Here is a 21,403-nt window from a genome sequence, read left to right as displayed (position 1 = left end):
TAGTGAATGGTTGCTCATCAGAACGAAGAGTGGTAGGGATAGGAGTGATGGTCTTTAAACACATTCATTAATAATTTGAGGAAGGAAGTGAAGTTCAAGTTTGTGATGATGCAATATTGTTCCAGTTACTAAACATCATGAAGAAGAGAGAGGAACTCTAGATGAATTTAAAACACCAATGCAAGGGCAATAAGGGGAATGAGATGTAACAGCCTTCTTGTAATTATACTGTATGTATTGTTAGTCTTTAGAAAACTTTATTTTCCAAATATTTTATACTAAGAAAATACTGACATTACCCAAGAGCTCTTCAAAGTAGGCAAGTATCAGTAAAACCAGAATAATTAGAAGTGACTTCGGATGAAAAAGCAATGGAGTTTGGGGATTTTAGTGAAACGGTGTAAGTCTAAAATCTGCAACAGGAAGACTGCCTGGAAGAACAAAAAAAGTGGAATGTCACTTTATGTAAAATTGTTTTCATACCTTTAGTGACCATTTAGTAACAGAGTTATGCACTTTGGGTTAAGCCAGTGAAAAAGAAAGGAAATTGGAAGACTTTGACACTAATGGACAAAGATATTGATACTTTGTCCATTGGATACATTTGTCCATTGGATACATTTGTCCATTTGTACATTGATACTTTATCCATGGATACATTTGTCCAAAGGTTCAAATAATTTATCTGTTTATTGGAGAAAGAAATAGATGAATGAGGCATCACTTGGCCAGGCAGGAGGAAGGCCAGAATTAGGCTGGTGAGAAAAGGGGCTCAGTGTGGCCGGAGATCAGAGGAGTCAGGTAGGCTGGATCCAGTCCCAACATTTGACTGAAGAATTTGAACTTTAGTCATTTCTAGCGTTGTTCGTGACCTGTAGTGTGCTCTTGCTAGCTGGCTGAAGGGATAAATGAAGCCATTGCTGTCTTCTTGAGCAGGCAACTGACAAGCTCCTTTTTTTTTTTTGTTAGGGAAGTTAATTTAAGTGGTATGTAGGAGGAATGAGAGGGATGGGGGAATTATTACAAGAGTTCCAGTCAAAAGCATGAGGTCAGTTACTGAGGTAATCCTACTACGTGCTCAGCATTCCACTAGACGCTTCACATCCTGCTCCCAATAATTATTTAATCTTAGTAACAACCCTTCAAAGAAGAAAGTTTAGTATTTCCACTTTACTGTTAAAGAAACAGGTTCAACCGAGCACAGTGGCTTACACCCAGCACTTTGGGAGGCTGACACGGACGGATCACTTGAGCCCAGGAGTTTGAGACCAGCCTGGGCAACATGGCGAAACCCCATCTAAACCAAAAATACAAAAATTAACTGGACATGGTGGCGCACACCTGTAGTCCCAGCTACTTAGGAGGCTGATGTGGGAGGATCACTTGAGCCCAGGAAGTTGAGGCTGCAGTGAGCTGAGATCGTGCCACTGCACTCCAGCCTAGGCAACAGAACAAGACTGTCTCAAATAAAAAAAAGAAAAAGAAAAAAAAAGAAAGAAAGGCAAGAAAAGAAACAGGTTTAGGAAGGTTGAGTAACTTGCCCAAATGTAAAAGGGGTAAAAACAGGCTCTGTATCTGATTCTGAAAAGGAGTGCCTTTAAAAATAAGGAGGAAAAAAACCCTGTAACACGTTGATACTCTTTAAATGAGAATAATTTTAACAAGGGCAATGACAGTGAATGGAAAGGAAGGAAGAGATTTCAGCAGAGTCAGAAGGATGTGGCAACAGAAAACAGTATTGGGACAAGGGATAAGAAAACGTCAAAGTTTCTGGCCTGAATAACAGTATAGGATTTGGAAAGGAAGACAGAAAATTAAGTTTTGGACTTATGTTTGAAATGACAGCAAAACATTCATACAAGAGGAGGTGGTTCACTTTATCCAAACAGGTGTAAAGATCACATAGGGGAATAGGGGTCACCTGTAACACACGCAGAACTGGAAGCTTCGCTGGCCAGGTCCATGTTAAACTCTGATCATTCTCTGCAGCTGTCCAGCCTTTGCACAGGCGGCACGTTTGTCTTCCGTTTTCAGGTTTCCCCGTCCTATTTCTTATCTCCCAGTGCCTCTGGCCTTCTCTGTGTCTCCCTCCAGATTGAGCTGGCGCTCTCTTCATCTTAACCTTTGCGTAGTCTCTGAGGTCTGAGGCCATCACTACGTCTGACCCTCAAAAATATTTGTTGACTGACTGGCTTATTCCTGTTGTTGTCCTGGAAAAGAATTACCCTGCCCGATTAAGTCACAGTTTCTTCCTTCTTAGGGCAGCGTAGTTAACAACCTCAACACCAGGAAATTGTCTTCCTCATCACATACCAGGGTATTATTCATGCAGTTTACTCACTGTAAAGAGTTCCCTTGAAATAAAGCTAACAATTAGTCAAAGATTTACACATTTCCTAGGGTCACTCAACTTTTTAACAAAGCCCACTTTTAGTAGTGGTGGTGGGGGGGAACCCTTCTTTGCTTCTTCTGTTCCTGAAACACAAAAGTGATGGTAAATGCTTCAGAATTTCTCTACGACAGGATCTCAGGCGCTGCACTCACGCTGGAGTTGGGGGTCGACGGTCCTTTTCTTGAACCAGCTTTTGCAGAGAAGTGGTCCTAGTAAAGGGTATTTGTGTGGGAGGAGTTTGGCTTGTCGGCGGGGAGTATTTGGATAACACTGGAAGAGTCCCAAATGCATCTCTTGCCTCCTTTTGAATAAGATACTTTTGAGGTCCACCCACCTGCCAAATTCCATTCTATTTTCTTCCCACAGGGAGTTTCCCTGATTGGGAAGGGCCTGTATTTCCCGCCAGCGTTAGATGTGCAGGTCTGTTCACTGCGGGAGCCCAATTCCCGGGAGGATTTAGGGATCACCGGAGGGCCGGGGCTTTCTCCTGGTGGGAATTTTAAGGCCGCTCAGAGCCACCACTGGGAGCCACCCTTAGCCAGCGCCCCAAGCCGGGAGTGCGGTTCTCGCTAGGGCAGCCCGGCTCGGGGTAGGCGAGGGCGGTGAATGGAGACCCGGGTGTGGCGGGGGCGGGGCGGCGGCGGGCGGGGAGGGGCGGGGCGAATCAGGCCGCGGCCCGGGGGCGGGGCCAGGCGCGCGGCTGGCCTAGGCCTAGGCCGCCGCTGGGCTCCGCCTCGCCCGGCTACGCAGGCGGCAGGGCTGCGGCACGGGCCGGGCGGCACCATGGCGGCGGCGGCGCCTGCTGCTGCGGCGGCTTCTTCCGAGGCGCCGGCGGCGAGTGCAACTGCAGAGCCCGAGGCCGGGGACGAGGACAGTCGCGACGTTCGAGTGTTGCAGAGCCTGCGGGGCAAGATCTGTAAGCGGGGGCTGGGCTGAGGGGACGCCCTGGCGGCGCCGAGCGCGAGGCTGAGGGGGCGGCGGGTGCGCGGCGGTGGCGGCGCCGAGCTGCGATGGGATCCCGGGCCCGGGAGGGGGCCTGGGCCAGGCGCGGGTGAGCCTGGAAGGGGGTGTGTTGGGGGGCGGCGTCGCCTCGATGGGGCGGCGTGGGCCCGGGCTGCTGCTCTCGGGAGGGAGTGGGAGTTGGAGATTGGCCTGGGGTAGGAGAGCTCGGGCTGCGCCGGCTTGAGGAGCTTGGTCGTGGGGAGCGGCCTGGACGCGGGGATGCCGGAGCCCGGGGCGCGGCCGGGGGCGCGGTCCGGGGGCGTGAGGAGCTTCCGGCCGCCCTCAGACTCGGGCCTTAGCGCGGCTGCGGCCGCTGGGGAGCGGCCCCGCGGTGGGAGCCGAGCAGTAATTATGCGGAGGCGCGGCGGGAGGAGGTGGCGGGCCGGGAAGTGGGGCTGGCCCGAGGGGAGGGGGCTCCTCGTTTCCTGGGCTCGGCGAGCCTGGGAGAGGTTGAAAAAGGCGCCCTGAGCTGCTGGAAACGGGCCGCCCTGGGGCCCGAGTGGCTACCGCGCGGGCTGTTCGAGGGTGAGCGCCCCGGGAGGAGCTCGGCAGGACACCTGTACTTGCCCCACCTCGCTGCGGCGGGGACTTGAATCGAGGGACGGCGTGACAGGCGGGACTTCAGGCAGGATGTAGTGGCTTCCTGTGAGCAGGTCTCAAAACACAATCACCCAGCCCGCACTCAGCCCGCTTAATTCCCTTCCTTCTCATGCGTGTAATTGCTGCTTTAGTGAGCGAGCCTACCAGTTGACTAAGAAATTTTGCTCAGTGTTGTCCGAGCATTAGTGTGGACAGATCATTTGAGTCCTGTCATTTGAACATTTTATTGTTAAAAACGACCCTTTGGTGTCAGGTTGCCATTTTTTTTTACAGTGGTTTATTTAGATGAAGCGTTTTTTGTTTTCTGTTTGTAAAAGAGATCAATAAAATTTATTTTTGCATTTGTCGAAAATTAGCATTATTTTCTTCATGCAGTATTCTCAGATTGGAAACATGCTTCATGTTTCTTGTAAATAACCCTCAATTATGAGGGCGTACTTTTCACTTTGAAGAAAATTGACTTGCATTAAAGTGGCTAACAATTCTTTCTTGGGCAGGATGTAATGTTTTCCTCTCCTCTAATAGCGATACTATTAGTTGAGCTCACATTCTCCCACTTTTTCTCTTTCCAGGTTGTTCCCCCTTTCAGGTATTTGGGATTTTGTGAAACCTAGGAAGCAAACATGTTAAATTTTCTTTTCTTTTTATTCTCTGAGGTAGTCCTGGGGCTCTTAAGAGATTACAGTTATTAAAACCTGGAAAGTGACACCAGAGAGGTAGATCCTAGTTCCCAAAATTAAAGTTACTTTCTAGGGCATGAAACCTTTTCAGAATTCAGATTAAATTTTATTTATTTTTGTTTTTTCTGTAACTTTATATTTGAGGGGAAAATTTTATTTTCAACTTTTGCGTATATCTAATTTAATATTTGGGAAAACTGTCAGTGGGCCAAGGTTTCTCCCTTTACGTGATTTTCCAGACTTTTACCACTTTCTTAGTGCCACTTGATGCTAGGCATTGTCTGTTGGAGCCTCACTGGTATGTAACTGCAGGTTGTACCATGGAACTACATATACACATGTCTTGGAATTGAGGGTTAGGGTTTCCCGAAGGTCTTAGTTGTCCTGTGCTTTTGTCTGCCCCATGCCAAAGACCACTAAGAACAGTTTTGTAAGTGAAACTTGGGTCTACACATTAAAAAAAAGAAAAGCAAATAACCACTTTGTTTCTATGGTTAAAGCAAGCCTAGCTTAGAGATTGATCATCCAGCTGCTGGGAATGATATTACTGCTTTAACCGCAGTTGCAGTATTATATCTGTTATCCTAGTCAGTTTCTTGCTTTTTAAATTGCTTATCTTATAGCTCAGGTTATGGAGTTTCTGCTTTGTAGAGAGAAATGTATTTGTGTGCTTACATACAGAAGCTACCTTCCCATTTCTTTGTCCTCCTTTTGACTGGTGTAATCCACAGTTGGTTGACATTCAGAACCTTGTGAAGAGATGCTGTTTTCTGTTTCCCTGAAACTAACATGTGGGTTTTGTAGGGTGGGGACTGAGGGCTTGGAAGAGTCATTAGCAGGTGCCAAGGTCACAGAAATGAGACAGTGGTGGTTCTGACAAGATATTAAGCAGCTTGGGGAGGGTGTAACCATGTCAGCTTTTCTCTTCCCCACAGTGGGAAACCTTGGAAGAAAGCCTGATAGTACCCACTAGGAGATGTGTTGGCAGATCTTATACTACTGATTGAGAGCCTCTTTTCTGGAGAGTTAGAAGTCTGTAGGGTCTGAAAATTAGCCTGAAGAAATTTTCTTATTTCTTCACTTGCATAGGACCTTTTAACTGCAACTCACCCCAGTGAAAAGTGAGGATGGATTGGTTTATGTATCTTGAACGCTCAAGAGACAATAGTCCATAACCTTCTTTAGGGATTTCATTCCCACAATTATTTCCCCTTATACTTCACAAGGTGAAATGTCTGTCAGTTGGACAGATATTTGTCTATTGAACAAGAGGAAACTTAACAAAAAGCGGTAACCAAAAAGGTGGAGGTCACAAAATAACAACATGAAACCTCAATGTATACAAAGGAGGAAGCCCCAATCCCCCTTTTTTGCTTAAGTGTGCAGTTTTTTGTTTTGTTTTGTTTTGTTTTTTTGCCGAGGGACTGGGGAGGAGGGAAGAAGGGGCATGCAAATGTGTTTCAGGTGTTTTATATGTGCTCAAATGAACCCAGGGAGTTCGGGATCCATCTATAAGACAAAATATTGTTGGCAACCCTGGATTTGCTGTAGTTTGCGCTAGGAAACCATGACAGCTCTGAATTTTCTGCTTCCTTAAACTTTTTCAAGAGGTGAGTTTGGTTGTTTGATATCCTAAGGTTGATAAAGGAAATTAGGGGTGTACTCGACTCCATTCTTTGGTCTGAACTGCGTAGCAAGTAGCAGGTATGCTAGCACACCTGAAACACATTCGCATGCTCCTCCTCCCCTCAAAAAAAACTGCACTCAAGCAGAAAAGAGGGATCTTCAGGCTTTATGCTGTTATTTGGTGACCTCCTTTTTGATTAGCACTTGTTAAGTTTCCTCTTATCCAGTTAAATTAGATTGTAAAAATGTTGTGGAAAGCACCCGTGCCACCATATGTGTGGGCTTATCTACTCAAGGAATACCAGATCAATAAGAGAACCAAATGTGAAAATTTTGTGTGAATTTTCAGATGTGTGGTACAGTGTGAGATCTGTGGGACCATGTGTTCCAAAAGTCACTTGGTTTCTCTGATGTCTTCAGACCAAGAATAGCCTAGGGTTATTTGACCGGATAGGGAGGATCTATAGGGTATGGTTAAGTGTTTGAGCTTAGAGGCCTGGTGAAGAAATTAGTTACCTTGGTTTGAATATTCACCTGATTTCCAAATTTTGTTAACGTCTTTGAGCCTCCATATTCTCGTATATAAAATGAGGATAGTAAATACACCTATCTCACAGGATTTCTATGAGGTTTAAATAAGCCTCCCTCCCTGCTCTGCCCCTCCTCATCTCTGCCCGCTCTTTCTCACTCTCCAGGATCTGGGTCATACACAGACCATCTCTTAGGAAGGAGTAAAGTAGGAGATAAAAACTAATCTTTATCTGATGTTCTTGTCCAACATGTACTGGCATTTCCAGGTGTACAAAGCTGATTAAAATCTGAAGACCTATATTCTTTTTTAAACGTTGTTAATTAATCTTCATATGGCGTTAGCCAGCTCACTTACCTTGGAGCTTACCTTCTGCATCTTTTAAATGGGAATAATGCTTTCCCACTATCCGTTGTATACATGTTGTCCCCTCTGCTTGGGATTGTCTTCTTTACTCCACTCTACCTTTATGTCAGGAAGCTGCTACTCATCCCTAAAAAGCCTTCTCTATGTGATCTCCTTCCCAAAACCTTCTGAGACACTTCCAGCGCCATCTCTGGCCAGAGGATATTAGGACTTTCTGCTGCTAAGGAATCACAATTCCTTGTTCATCTCCTTATTGTAGCATGTTTCATATAAATCATTTGTTCACTTCTCCTGTTAGATTGTGAACTCTTTAAAGATAGAATTCATTCTTGTGGGTGCAGCACACCAACATGGCACAAGTATACATATGTAACAAACCTGCACGTTATGCACATGTACCCTACAACTTAAAGTGTAATAATAATAAATAAATAAAAGAATTCATTCTTGTTCATTTTTTAAAAATCATCCCAGTGTCAGCACAGTGCCTGGAACAGAATAGGCCTTTAGAAAATGCCCTACCTCACAATGTTATCCTGTGGATAATTACTAGATATGAAAGTATTTTATAAATTATATACCTAAAAAATCTAGAAGGTGTTAGTATTAAGAGAAAACTGCGTGAGTCTGCATCAGGAAGTTCATCCCTTTCAGAATCACAGTGCCCACTAAGCTTAGGTTTGAATTGATGCCAAAGTTTGCCTCATTAGGAAAAAGATTAAGTTTTTCTTAATGCTCTGATTACTTATTATTAGGGCATTTGAATATTGTTACTAATTGGTCCTGGAGCTTGGAAAAGAAAATCTCATATTCATACTTTACACATTGTTTTAATTTGACATGACAGGTTTGAATAAAACCACCTATTTAATTCTGTGAAGAGTAAATCAAAACATTTTATTGACTATCCAGTAGAGTTGAGTGGAAGAGATTAAAAAGGGTGTATTCATGCTAAGAGTTCATTTTTATCAGATACTTGAAATGAGATGATGAGTTATTTAGGATGGAGGAAGAATCCATCTTTCAGATGGGTAGAAACTGGGGAGAAAAGGGTTCTTTGTAAAAGTTCACAGAGCAGTCTGCTAATCATTTGCTCTGCGGAAGATGGGAGGTAAACCTCAATGAATTCATAGAGTTGTTTTTTTTTTAAACTTAGAACTCTTTGAATAGACCCTTAAGTGACTAATAGAGCCAGAATAAAACCATCATTTTATCCTTTAATCTTTGCTGCTAATCCTATTTCCTTGTTAATGTACTTTATGAAATTATTTGACAATAATATCAGATTACATGTTTTTGCTACTAATAAAGTTCTGTTCTCTTTTGAGAACTGTGAACAAAATTTTGTTGTGTAGTCATATGTTCATGTAAGTTAAGCTTTTTAAAAATCATCCCAGTGTATTAATACACACATCCCAGTGTGTATTAAGACATTTTTATGGCATCTCTTTAGCTTTGTAGGTAATTTTAGTCATCAAAAATCCCTATCTAAAGTGATAAACATTAAAAGGTTATGTCAGTACACATACAGAGAACTATAAATGACAAATTTGTTTTCCTGTCATTAATGACAATGACTTTGGGCAAATTCTTTAACCTTGATGAGCCCATATTTCCTTACTTGTAAAATGAGGTTTGGATGTGGTCTTTAACATCCCTTCTACCATTTTGATTATCGCTTTTTAACTTGAACCATTTGCTTCAAGACAGTATATCAGATGCTTTATTTTAGTGTTTAAATGTATTTAGTACACTTGTTTTGCATGATTCCCTATTTTTAAAATATTTTTTATTAGATAAGAGTGTTTGAATTCTAAATTTTTTTTTCCATAACCATTAATTAATTCAGCAGTACATAATACATATTTGAGGGTCTGTTAAGAGATACTAACCCACTGGACTGAAATGGGCCTAAGCTGTGAATCGGATGAAAGATCCTATTTTATCCTAAAGTCTATACTAAGCAATAGCTATTTTTAGACATCTGTATTCTTAGACAATTACAGAAATTTAAAGTTGGAAGATAGAGAACATGAAGGTAGAGAAAATAAAGTTTCTTGCCCTTCGTTTTACAAATGAAGAATCTAACAGAGATAGCAAGTGTCACACAGTTGATGGCCTGTTCAGCACTAGTCCACTATTATCAAAGTTCCTTCTAGAATGTTCTATGAGATTAACTTATTACTATGGATGTTACAAATGTAGTACATTTAATACACAGAGATTATACTACTTATCTCTTTATATATTGAGAGTTGGTAATAAGATTTTCAATGTGCCATCTACACACTCTCAACTGTTCCTTCTTAAGAACTTTGTGAAGTGGTTGGGATTAGTGATGAAACTATGGTTATGACCTAGGTGGAGATTGAACCTGGATGTTTACTTACTTGTGCCATGGTGTACCTCAGCTGTTTTCAGTTCTGACTGTCTGTCACCATCACCTGTGAACTAAAAAAATTATGATGCCTAGACTCTACCCAAGAGCTACTAAGTCAGAATTTCTGGGTTTCAAAAGTTCCATAGGGGGTAATGTTGGGCAGCTAGGATGGTGAATTTCTGCTTTTGTCACAAATAGATTAGCCACAAACCCTACGTAAGTGATAGCAGCCTGCTGTGCTATCATTTAAAAGGTACCAGTGGAAAGTTTGGTGTAGTTACAGTGAGGTTTTAGTTTGTTTGCATATATATTTGATGTATTAATTCTATTTGATTAGGTAACACGAACACTTGGTACAAAATTCAAGAGGTACAAAACAGTATATACATTGAAAAGTGTTCCTTCCTTTCATTATCTTCTAGCCATTCCCTCCCCAGAAGCAAGCATTACCAATTTGTTATATCCTTTTTGTTGTGTGTTCTTCCAGAAATTAAGCATTTACAAACATAGATTTATGTGCACTAATATATTCCTTCCACCAACATACAAATTGTAGCAAAATATATGCATTTTTCTGTATGTTGCTTTTTTACACTTAACAACAAAGCTTGAAGATTTTTCACTTTCACATAAAGAGAGAGCTGCTTATTTTTTAAACAACTGCATAATATTTCATCATTTGGCTATACCAAAGTTTGTTTAGCCAGTCACCTATTAGTTGACACTTAGTTTGTTAACAGTCATTGCTATTACAAACATTACTACAAAGAATAACCTTGTAAGCCTGTCATTTTTAATATGAGTGTCTGTCTGTAGGATACATTTCTGGATATTAAATTGATGAATTGAAGGATATGTGCATTTTTATTTTGGAAAGACAATGCTAAACTATAGCAATTTAAGCTCTCACCAGCAATGTATGAATGCCTATTTCTTTATACATAGGGTGTATTTTAAAACTTCTTGATCTTTACTGGTCTGTGAAATAAAAAGAAATGTTTAATTTGTAGTTTTAATTTGCACTTTTAAATGAGAATGAGGATCACTCTGTCTCTAGGCTGGAGTGAAATGGCGCGATCTCAGCTCATTGCAACCTCCGCCTCCTGGGTTCCAGCGATTCTCCTGCCTCAGCCTCCGAGTAGCTGGGATTACAGGCACGTGCCACCACGCCCAGCTAATTTTTGTATTTTTGGTAGAGACTGGGTTTCACCATGTTGGCCAGGATGGTCTCGATCTCCTGATCTCGTGATCTGCCCGCCTCAGCCTCCCAAAGTGCTGGGATTATAGCTGTGAGCCACTGCGCCCGGCCCTAATTTTTAAATTTTAAATTTTAAATTTTTCTAAGGCTTGAAATTAAGTTACAGAATCTCTTCATATTTTTAAGAGCCAATTTTTTTTTCCATTTTTTTGGTGTGTTACATGAACTTGTCTATTTTGTCCTTTATTTCTGATAATTTATTGTCTTGTTGATTTGTGAGAAAATGCTTTACGCTGTAAGGAAGTTAGCTATTATTTTAAAATCTGTCCAAAGATTTTAAAAATCTGTGTACTTTGGCTGATGCCTGAATTTATTCTTAAGTTGATAGTGAGATCCAGTGAGGGCAGTCAGTTATAAGTTTCATCTACTTGTATAATGTCTGATGGTCGAGAAATTGAGAAAGAACTGCTGGAGGAAAGGTAAGCAAAGACTTATAAACAGAAGTTAAAAGACAACAGATTGGTAGAAAATATTTGCAGTGTATCTTTCAGACAAACGAAACGTGTATAACACTTAATTCTTTGCCGGGCACTGTTTTAAAGCACTTTATGCGTATTAACTAATTTAATCCTTACAGTAACTCTCAAAATACCATTATTATCCCCATTTTACACATTATGAGGAAACAGATACACAATAGCTAAGCTAAGTAAATTGACGAAGGTTAGATGGCTGGTGAATGGTGGAGCTATCAATCAGACTGGGCAGATAGGCTCTAGAGTCCATCCTTTTAACTCCTTTTTTTTTTTTTTTTTTTTGAGATGGAGTCGTGCTCTGTCGCTGGGCTGGAGTACAGTGGCTGGATCTCAGCTCACTGCAAGCTCTGCCTCCCGGGTTTACGCCGTTCTCCTGCCTCAACCTCCCGAGTAGCTGGGACTACAGGCGCCCGTCACCTCGCCCGGCTAGTTTTTTGTATTTTTTTTAGTAGAGACGGGGGTTTCACTGTGTTAGCCAGGATGGTCTCGATCTCCTGACCTCGTGATCTGCCCCTCTTGGCCTCCCAAAGTGCTGGGATTACAGGCGTGAGCCACCACGCCCGGCCCATTCTGTTAACTCTTAACCTACTATGCTATTATGCCTCTCTGTTATGTCTACATTGTATAAATAATTCATACAGACTTAAAAACAAGAGGCCATTAGAAAAATAAAGGATACAAATAGGCATTTCACAGGAAAGGAAATACAAATGTCCAGTAAATGTGAAAATATTGGTAAAGTAAAAATCAGGGAAATAAAATTTTAAAACATCATCAATTTACAAAAAAGGAAAGTTTATCTCAGTCTTTGGTGAGGGTTTAGGGAAATAAGTATTTTCCTCATTGTTGCTGTGAGTTTAAATTGATAAAGCAATGTTGGAGAGCATTTTGGCTATATCTATTAAAAATTTAAATGTCTATACTCCATGCATTTTTACTTCTGCCTATTTGCTCTACATCAACAGTTGTACATTTACAGAAGAGGCATATACGAAGTTGTTTGATTTTGCCTTGTTGGTAAAACAGAATAGTTGGAGACGACTTAAATGTACATCGGTAGGAAAATGGATAATATGTTCATACACATATTCTATAGCAACTAAAAAGAATGAGGTGTGTCTATGTTATGAAAGGAAAGAACTCCAGGATGTCTTGTTGGGTAAAAATAGCAAGTTGTTAGAGTAATATGTGTAGTATCCTATGTATTTTTTTAAATCTCAAAACATTTTACCTTTCTGCATGTAGATGGATGAATACATAAAAAAGAGGTCCGAACACAGTTGTACAGATAACAGTGGTTGCCTCAATGGTGGATAAAGGGAGTTAGCCTTACCTGTAATGGTTTAATTTCCTATAGGGAGTATATTTATATATTATATTATCAAAAGTAACTATTTTTATAAATGAACTTGATACAGTGTTAATCTTAAGCTGTGCCAGTCTCTCTTGCTCTACTTTGGAAGACTATTCTATCTGCAAAAACAAGAGTAATCAAATGTTAGGTTTTGTAACATTTTGAGTGCCTGTAGAAGAAATAAAGTCAACTTTTCTGTTAAGTTTTTTTTGGTAACTTTTGATATAATTTCAAACTTACAAATTGTAAGATTAGGTGGGGAGGGGGGTGGCGATGGATGGCTTGAGCTCAGGAGTTTGAGACCAGCCTGGGCAACATGGCAAAACCCCGTTTCTACAAAAAAAAAAAAAAAAAAAAAAAAAAAACCGCCAGGCATAGTGGCATAGTGGTCTGTGTCTTTAGCCCTAGCTATTAATAGTTGGAATGCTGAGGCCAGACAATCACTTGGACCCAGGAGGTTGAGGCTGCAATGAGCAGAGGTCGCACCACTGCACTCCAGCCTGGGTGACAAAGTGAGACCCTGTCTCAAAGAAAAAAAAAAAAGTAAGAATAATACAGCAAATTCTTACGAACTTTGCCTGTTTGACTAATTGTTTATGTTAGAAAAACTTTTTAAATATTTAATACATTGTTTCAGAGAAATGTGGTAAAAGGGGTCTGAAAAATTTTGATCCTTTAAAATATAACATTTGTGTGAGCGGTACAGAATTTTAGTTTTGAATTTTACAGTTTTATATAAAATATTCTTGGTAGATAGGGTGAACTAATGTTTATTATTTACTGGTTTCCAGATACTGTGTTAGGATACTTTGCAAAATATTTCATGTAATCCAATTTAATGAAGAAGATTGTTATTCCTATTTTAGAGAGGAAGCAACAGACAGAGGTTACTTACTCAGGACTGTAACGCAACAGAGCCAAGTTTTCAGAAAGTCTTTATGTTACCAAGCCCACATCCCTTTCTTTACAAAGCTGCCTGTCAGATGATATATTGGAAGGAATTGATGAGTACATTTATATTGTCAGGAAGTTGATAATTACTCCTAAATTGGCTATGGTCTAATGTAATGGATATGCAATAAAATTATGATGTTTGATTTCTATAAGAATTTATCTTCTGGCCTGTTTTGGGGGTTCACGAATATAATTATTTTAGCTGCCTGACTGCTTGTGTGGGTTTGTATGTCCTTTTGAGTGGTTCTTGAATATGTGTGCACACATATATACACATACACACCTTTGTATGCTCATGAGTGTGACTTCTTTATGTGTCTGGGTGTCTTTTTTGGGGGGAGCTGGGCAAGATCAATATGAGTCCTATTTTGGCTCCCTGGATACTGTTACCAGAAATAACAGCCATATCCCATATATAGCCTGTCCATGTAGCCCTGAGTTCTGCCAGCACCTGGCTTTGTGCCTTCCTTTCATTTGCCCAGGCTCTCTTGGTCACCTTAGTAGTCTTGCTTAGCTTCATGTAGCTATAGGTACCATTGGCTTAGCCCAGAAGAGATTCCTGCCATATATACTTCAGAGTTTGGTTTGCCACTTGAGAAAGGGGGCTGTAGGGAGCTTGGAGACCAGCACACATTCAAAACTGAAACCGGAAGTGGGCAAAGCAAACCACAGGAAGATCCTACCCGCAACTTGATGACGTATCTATATAACCCATAGACACTTCCTGGCAATACCTTGTGAAACTTGCCTTTTCGTGTATAGTAGTTTCCTAACTTCTTATTCTAGACTAAGCTTCAGTCAGATGTGATTAATATGATAGCAGCGTAGATAACTGTATGATAGTTATTGTGCACATGACTTCTATGCAGCAACTAGCCCCTGATTATGTTCTGCAGACTTTACCACTGAGGAGTTGCAGTAGTATTTATGCCTTTACTTTGGCTTGTCTTGTCACTAGCCATGGGCTTATTTATGTGTAATTGTACTTACATGTAGTTCAGGTTTTATACCCACAAAAATCCTTATGATATATTACCATTATATAGGATTGTCTTGTTTATGTGGAATTGTACTTATATATAGTTCAGGTTTTATAGCCACACACACGCACACAAAAACAGTTCTTTGCTTCACTGAGTCTAGGTGAGCCACCCAAACTGTGTCATATTCCTAGAGTCCTGTGCCCACTCAAGTGTTTGCTCATTGGTACTACCTCATTTTATCATAGTACCTTGTTCTTAGGCAGAAGCAGATTTCTGGTAGGAGTTATTTAATGTGTTTTTTTTTTTTTTTTTTTTTTTTTTTTTGAGACAGAATCTCGCTCTGTCACCAGGCTGGAGTGCAGTGGTGCAATCTCAGTTCACTACAACCTCTGCCTCCCGGGTTCAACAATTCTCCTACCTCAGCCTTCGGAGTAGCTGGGACTACAGGTGTGCACCACCATGCCCAGTAGTAGAGGCGGCGTTTCACCATGTTAGCCAGGATGGTCTCGATCTCCTGACCTCGTGATCCACCCACCTCAGCCTCCCAAAGTGCTGGCATTACAGGCATGACCCACCACGCCCGGCCAATGGGTTTAAATGATTTTAAAGATTACCAGTTGAGTGGGATTATAGAATCTTGGATTATTTTACAGATACAAGTCATTTGCCAGGAGTGAGGAAAATTGCTTGACAACTTAGTTATCTCACCATGTTAATTTATGCACTGGAAAACTCTACTTACTGGTAGATATTCCAGCAGTCACCATATGCCTATCGGTACCATTTCTCATTCTATGTCTAATTAGTATCACAAATGTGTAACTTTCCAGTGGTGTTTTCAAGATGTCAATTAAGGAGCCACTAAGGAGGGAAATAACAGCTACATAACTTTTATCTTTTCAGTAGTTCTTGACACTCCCCCCTCCTTTTTTTATTTTTGTTTCTTCATACACCTGCAGCAATATGATGTACTCTGAAGGGGGTAAATTTGAGACTCTTTGGAAAGTCCTGTGTGATAAAGGCCGTTCTTCTCTTCCTTTCTCCATTCAGAATGGTTAAAGATAAATCAATAGGAGTGTTTTTGTCTTTTGTAAGATTTATTTATTATATACAAAATATTTTTTAAGTGTGTGAAAACTGATTGAATGATAAAGGCTAAGGTAGCATGTTTAAAGCATGGTTTTCTGCTACTTTTCTAGTAATCACTTAACCTCTCTGAGTCTCAGCTTCCTTGTCTACAAATTAGGAATAGTAGTTTTACTAATCATATTGTGTGGTTGTGAAAAGGTTAAATGACTTGGTATGCTGCCTGGCATTTTGTGCTCAGTTAAGTGTTGGCTCTAACATGAGCGATAGTGATACTCATAAAGTATCTTTTCATAGTTTTCTTAATGGATAACTTATTTGATAGAAATGTACTGGAGTATTCATACTTACATGTATATTCAGTTCTTGTAGTGTTTATCAGGTTAAACTGGCAATAAGTAGTAATATCTGAAAACATTAGAAATCAGTGTTTCTCTGTGCTTTTTAAATTTCAAGAGTTGTCTCTCAGATCTCAGAGCTATAGCGAACCTAGGAGATTAACTGGCTAAGGAGTTGCAAGCTCAAATATACACAGACCAGGTATAATGCAGTGGAGATTCTTATGATTTAGTAAGATACACCTGTCTGCAGTTTCCACTCAAACTCATTTTGCCAGATTTTGACTATTAAAGAGAAACCAGAAATACAAATTTATTTATTGTTAGCTCTCAGTTTCTAGATGGTCACAAATAATTAAATACCATGCAGGCCAAACAAATCTCTGGCTAGCCAACCCCAGATTTGTATCCTCATTTTAGAGATGTGGAGCTTGAGGTATAAAGGTTGGACATGTTACCATGTATTTCCTATGATAGAAATGCATTGATTCTATAACAAAGGACTCATTTTTAAAAAATGACCTCCTCTGTTATACCCAGTTGTTATATTACAGGTTATCTTTGGTCAGGAGCTGATGGCTTGGATGAAGGGAATTGTATATAGATGCTAATTTTTAAGAATTTCTGGCTAGGAAGGAGCACTAATAGTCACTATCCATTGAATATTTACTCTGTCTTAGGCATTGTGCCAAGTGCTTTACCTTAGTTAATGCTCACAACAATCCTGAAGCATTATAGTTACCTATTTTTACATAGGAGGTTGAGAATAAGGACATACAGATAGTTAAATGCAAAGTTCATGTTGAAACGCAGATGTCTGCCTCTGTAATGCATTCGTTTAACGTGCTATAGTATACCAGTACTGTATATGTTTTTATAATTATGCATACCTTTTATCATGTTGCAAAAATTGAAGTTAAACTTTAGAAGAAAATTTTAGACCTTATGATATATTACCATTATGTAGGGTTGTCTTATTTATGTGTAATTAGATGGCACAACAGCATTTTAATTTTACTCTAAACTAGTCAACACCAGAGACTATATCATATTTTTAAGTGTGCATTAGATTCATTCTTTCTCTTTTTCTTGTTGTTGTTGTGAGTGCAAATGACAAAATGTGCATATTTTATATCTTTTCATCATCTGAAGTCCTACTCTTCTGTTTAGGTTGATACTTCTATTACTGGTTGAGCATTCCAAATCCCAAAGTCCAAAATCCCAAATGCTCCAGAATGCAAAACTGAGCACCAACACGATTCTCAAAGGAAATACTCATTGGAGCATTTCTGATTTTTGGATATGGGAAGCACAACTGGTAATTATATATAATGCAAAATTTCAAAATGTAAAAACATTTGAAATCTGAAATACTTCTGGTCCTAAGCATTTCGGATAAGGGATATTCAATCTGTATTAGAACATTATATCCTGAGTCATTCAAGTCAGTTAATGCCAAATTCTGTGCATTCTGTCTCTATAGTATGTCTTCTGTTTTTTCTTTCCTCCAATCTCCCTTTGTTACCTTAATGTAGGCTCTTCAAACTGTCAGAGTACTTTTCCTGAAGTACTTTTCCTGAAATATGAACCACACAGAAACTTTTAGTGACCCTTGTTGCCTACTGAATAAAGTTAAACCTTAGCTTGACATTTTAGGTTCTCTGTTTGATAATAGCCTTCCTTTATAATCTTTCTCCCTCTTATTCCCCCTTCATCTCTCTTTATGCTTTAGTCAGTTTGTACTATTCACTGCCTCCTCGATGGTGCTCTTGTTGCCACCCTCCAGAACTTGTTCATGTTATGCCTTCCTTCTGAAATGTTATCCTCCGATCCCCAATTTCTGTATTTTGAAAATATATATCATTCAGAAGAGTTATTGTGAAGATTAAGTAAAATAATATATATGAAGTCAATGAAAAATCTGTGTGTAATACATATATTAATTTATTCAGTAAGTAGTAGCTATTACTGTGATTTGGCTTTCTCTCACCCCAAATAATCCTTAACGTTAGATCATCTTGTCCAGGACCCTGGCCCTTTGCAGTTTTTCTAGGGGGTTAATCCCACTGGGACCCATGTTGGCTCCTACCCTTGTACTTAAGGTAACCTTGAAGTACACCTGAACCTACTACATCTCTTTCAGATGGGAATAGTTTCTTAGCACTGCTGTATTCAGAAAGACCTTAAGAGTTGAATGGAAAGACTCTAGGCTTTGGAGTTTGATTTATGCCAGATAACCTTACCAGCTATGTAGCTGAATTTTTTTTTTCTTAATTTTTGAAAGGGAATAGTAATGCTTATCTCACAGGGTTGTTGTACCGATCAAATGAAACATTTGAGAAAATATTTAACACTGTCTTGGAGTATCTAACTACTTAATAAATCTTTATCTTCTTTTCTGTCTTATCCCTGTAGTGTCCTCCCCTAGGACATAAAGAAACATACATGCAAACTTACAGGTATAAATGCATGCACATAATCCTCAAACATCCACATAGGCACATATGTATATATTCACATTCATGAACAGAAGCGTATATACCAGAATCTCTACCTTTGATAGTAGCCTGATATTGGAATTTTTGTCCTAGATAAAACAGTCTGATGACTGTTACATAGAATCATTGATCTTGTACATAGAGAGTTGGCTGCTTTTCCATTTCTGTTAATCTTATCAGTTTTGATTTGATGGTGTTTATCTTTGTGCTTTAAACTATTTACTTTTTTTTTTTTTTTTTTGAGATGGAGTCTCGCTCTCGCTCCCAGGCTGGGGTGCAGTGGCGTGATCTCGGCTCACTATAACCTCTGCCTCCTGGGTTCACACCATTCTCCTGCCTCAGCCTCCCAAGTAGCTGCGACTATAGGCGCCCACCACCATGCCCGGCTAACTTTTTTTGTATTTTTAGTAGAGACGGGATTTCACCATGTTAGCCAGGATAATCTCGATCTCCTGACCTCGTGATCTGCCTGCCTCGGCCTCCCAAAGTGCTGGGATTACAGACGTGAGCCACCACACCCGGCCAACTATTTACTTTTTAACAATGTCTAAAAACTGCTGTTTTCTATAGTTACATGTCTCTCTTCTTTTTTCAGGTGTTTATGCAGGAGTTACTTTCTCGAAGAAGCCTTCCTTGAGCTACCTTATTTCTTGTGATGCACATACTTATTAGTATTAGGCCATACATTTTTACTTACTTATTTATTGTTGATGTCTTCATGTGTCTTAGCCTAATTAGGACACAGACTTTTTGTCTGTTTTGCTCACTGTCATATCCTAGCTGCTCAGTAGACACTCAGTAAATATTTGAATGTGTGAACTTCAGCACTGGTTTATTTATTTTCAAAATGTCTCTGTATTAATACTATAAAGATTCTTTAAATGGTTTTGGTAACTGTTTAAAGGAGACTTTTAAAAAATCTTTGGAGTAGTTGACATAGATCAACTTACATGAAATGGAAAAAAGAAGCTTACGTACAATTTTATGGTTTGTGATGTGGTTTTGGAACCTCTTTTTTGCCTATGCCAAAGTTATATACACACATTGATACTTGTTCAGCAGCTGTTTCATTATATATTATATGCTAAGGGTCGTGCTAAGAATTGGTCCCTTTCCTCAAGAAGTTTATAGTTCAGTGAAGAGACAACCAAACTGCCTTTGCTTGGTTATGTCTCATCTTTACCACCCAAAACGTTAGAGAGCCCTGAGGCTCAGTCTTCAAATTTCTTTTCTATATTTGCTCCAATTGTGATTTTGTATTGTCTCTTGGTTTTGTAAATTTTATGTACTTACTGATGATTCTCAAATTTTATCTCTATCCAGGACCCTTTGTCCTTGGACAGATTGCCTGCACTTGGTTGTATAAGGCATTTCAGATTTAATATTCAATACAGTCTCTTGAATTCGGTCCCCAATAAGAGGCTCTGTCTCTAGAAATAGCATCTCTATTCATCCAGCTGCTCAGACTAAAACTCTTAGAAGTCATTCTTGACTCCTCTATTTCTCACACCCTACAGTAAATCCTGTTGGCTCCATCTTCAAAATACATGCCCAAATGACCCATCCTCTCTAGACCCGTGTCTGCTCTGCCCCTCCCCTGACCTGCAAGTTTTCGCTAATCGAGATTACTGCAGTAGCCTCCTATCTAGTCACCTGCTTCTATCTTTCCCCTCGGCATTGATTCTAAAACAAAAAACTTGCCATTTTTATGCTCAAAAGCCTTCAAAACCTTACCGTCTCACACACAAAAAAAGCCTAAGACTTTCCAGTGCCTGTAAGACCTTATTTAACCTGCCTCCTCCCATACCCTTAGTCCGTCTCTTACTATCTCCTCCCTCTCCCCACTTTGCTTATTGCTTTATAGCCATACTGCCCTCCTTGCTACTCCTCCGGTGTACCAGACTATCCTGTCTCAGGGACTTTGCACATTTTATTCTTTCTGCGTGTCCATCTCCTTCCCCTAGCTTCCCCAGGTATATGGCTTATACCCTCAATGACTTCCTTCAGGTATCTGCTTAAATATTTTAATTGAAAGGCCTTCCCTGCTTCGCTATATAAAATAACATTGACCTCCTCCCTGTCTCTACCCTCTGGGCCTACCATTCCCTAACTCTCTTAACCTGCTTTGTTTTCTGGAATAGCAATAAATATTTATTTCTTCCATGGCAATAAATACTATGTGCTTATTTAAGAGTTTGTGGTATTTGTCGTCCCTGTATATATTGTACACCAGTTTTGTATGGGCAGAGACCTGTTTTTATTCACTGTTATATCCCCAGCACTTAAAACAGTGCCTCATGTGTTTAGGCACTTAGTAAATATTTGTTGAATGAAATGCAACAAGTACAAAACAGTATGATCACTGTAGTCAAAATACAAGGTACAGTGGAAACACATGGGAAAGAGTGACATGACTACCTAGGAATTGAGGAAGACTTTACAAAGATGCCCTTAAGCAGAGCTCTTTGGAGAGAAAAACAGGTAGGGCATTTCATACAAAGAAAATAGCATTGCAGATACACAGAGTCATGAGAGAACAGTGTGTTCAAGGAACTAAAAGTATAGTACTGCTACAGCATAATTTGTGGGGGTAAAGATGAACTAGATGAGGCTGAACATGTAGATAGTAGATATCATGTAGATAGCACCTGATCATGGAGGGATGGAGGGTTTTTGTGCCAGACTAAGGAATGTTAGATTTTATCCTGCCGAGTGGGCAGTGGGAGATAGTGTGAGCCTTTGAAGACTTCTGAGCAAGGGATGTTTTATTTATATTTATTTATATGTGTGTCTGTGTGTGTGTGTGTACGTATTAAAAAGGTAACTCTAGCAACAATGGGAAGGTTAAGTATCAAAGCTAAACACAGCATTTTAAGATATG

General features: G+C 39.9%; 1 protein-coding gene across 2 annotated transcripts in view; it reads left to right on the top strand.

Annotated features, from left to right (window-relative positions):
• The first annotated feature begins 3,113 nt into the window (after window positions 1-3,113).
• RASA2 (RAS p21 protein activator 2) overlaps window positions 3,114-21,403 on the top strand; it is a 122,989-nt gene continuing 104,699 nt past the window's right edge. For both annotated transcript variants that reach the window (XM_073023552.1, XM_073023551.1), the window contains exon 1: window positions 3,114-3,308. In XM_073023552.1, coding sequence (XP_072879653.1) covers window positions 3,176-3,308 — 133 coding nt within the window. In that variant the 5' untranslated portion in view covers window positions 3,114-3,175. The remainder of the gene's footprint in view (window positions 3,309-21,403) is intronic.

Source organism: Chlorocebus sabaeus, chromosome 15, assembly GCF_047675955.1.
Source record: "Chlorocebus sabaeus isolate Y175 chromosome 15, mChlSab1.0.hap1, whole genome shotgun sequence".
Classification (NCBI taxonomy): domain Eukaryota; kingdom Metazoa; phylum Chordata; class Mammalia; order Primates; family Cercopithecidae; genus Chlorocebus; species Chlorocebus sabaeus.
This window is presented reverse-complemented; position numbering and strand designations above follow the sequence as displayed.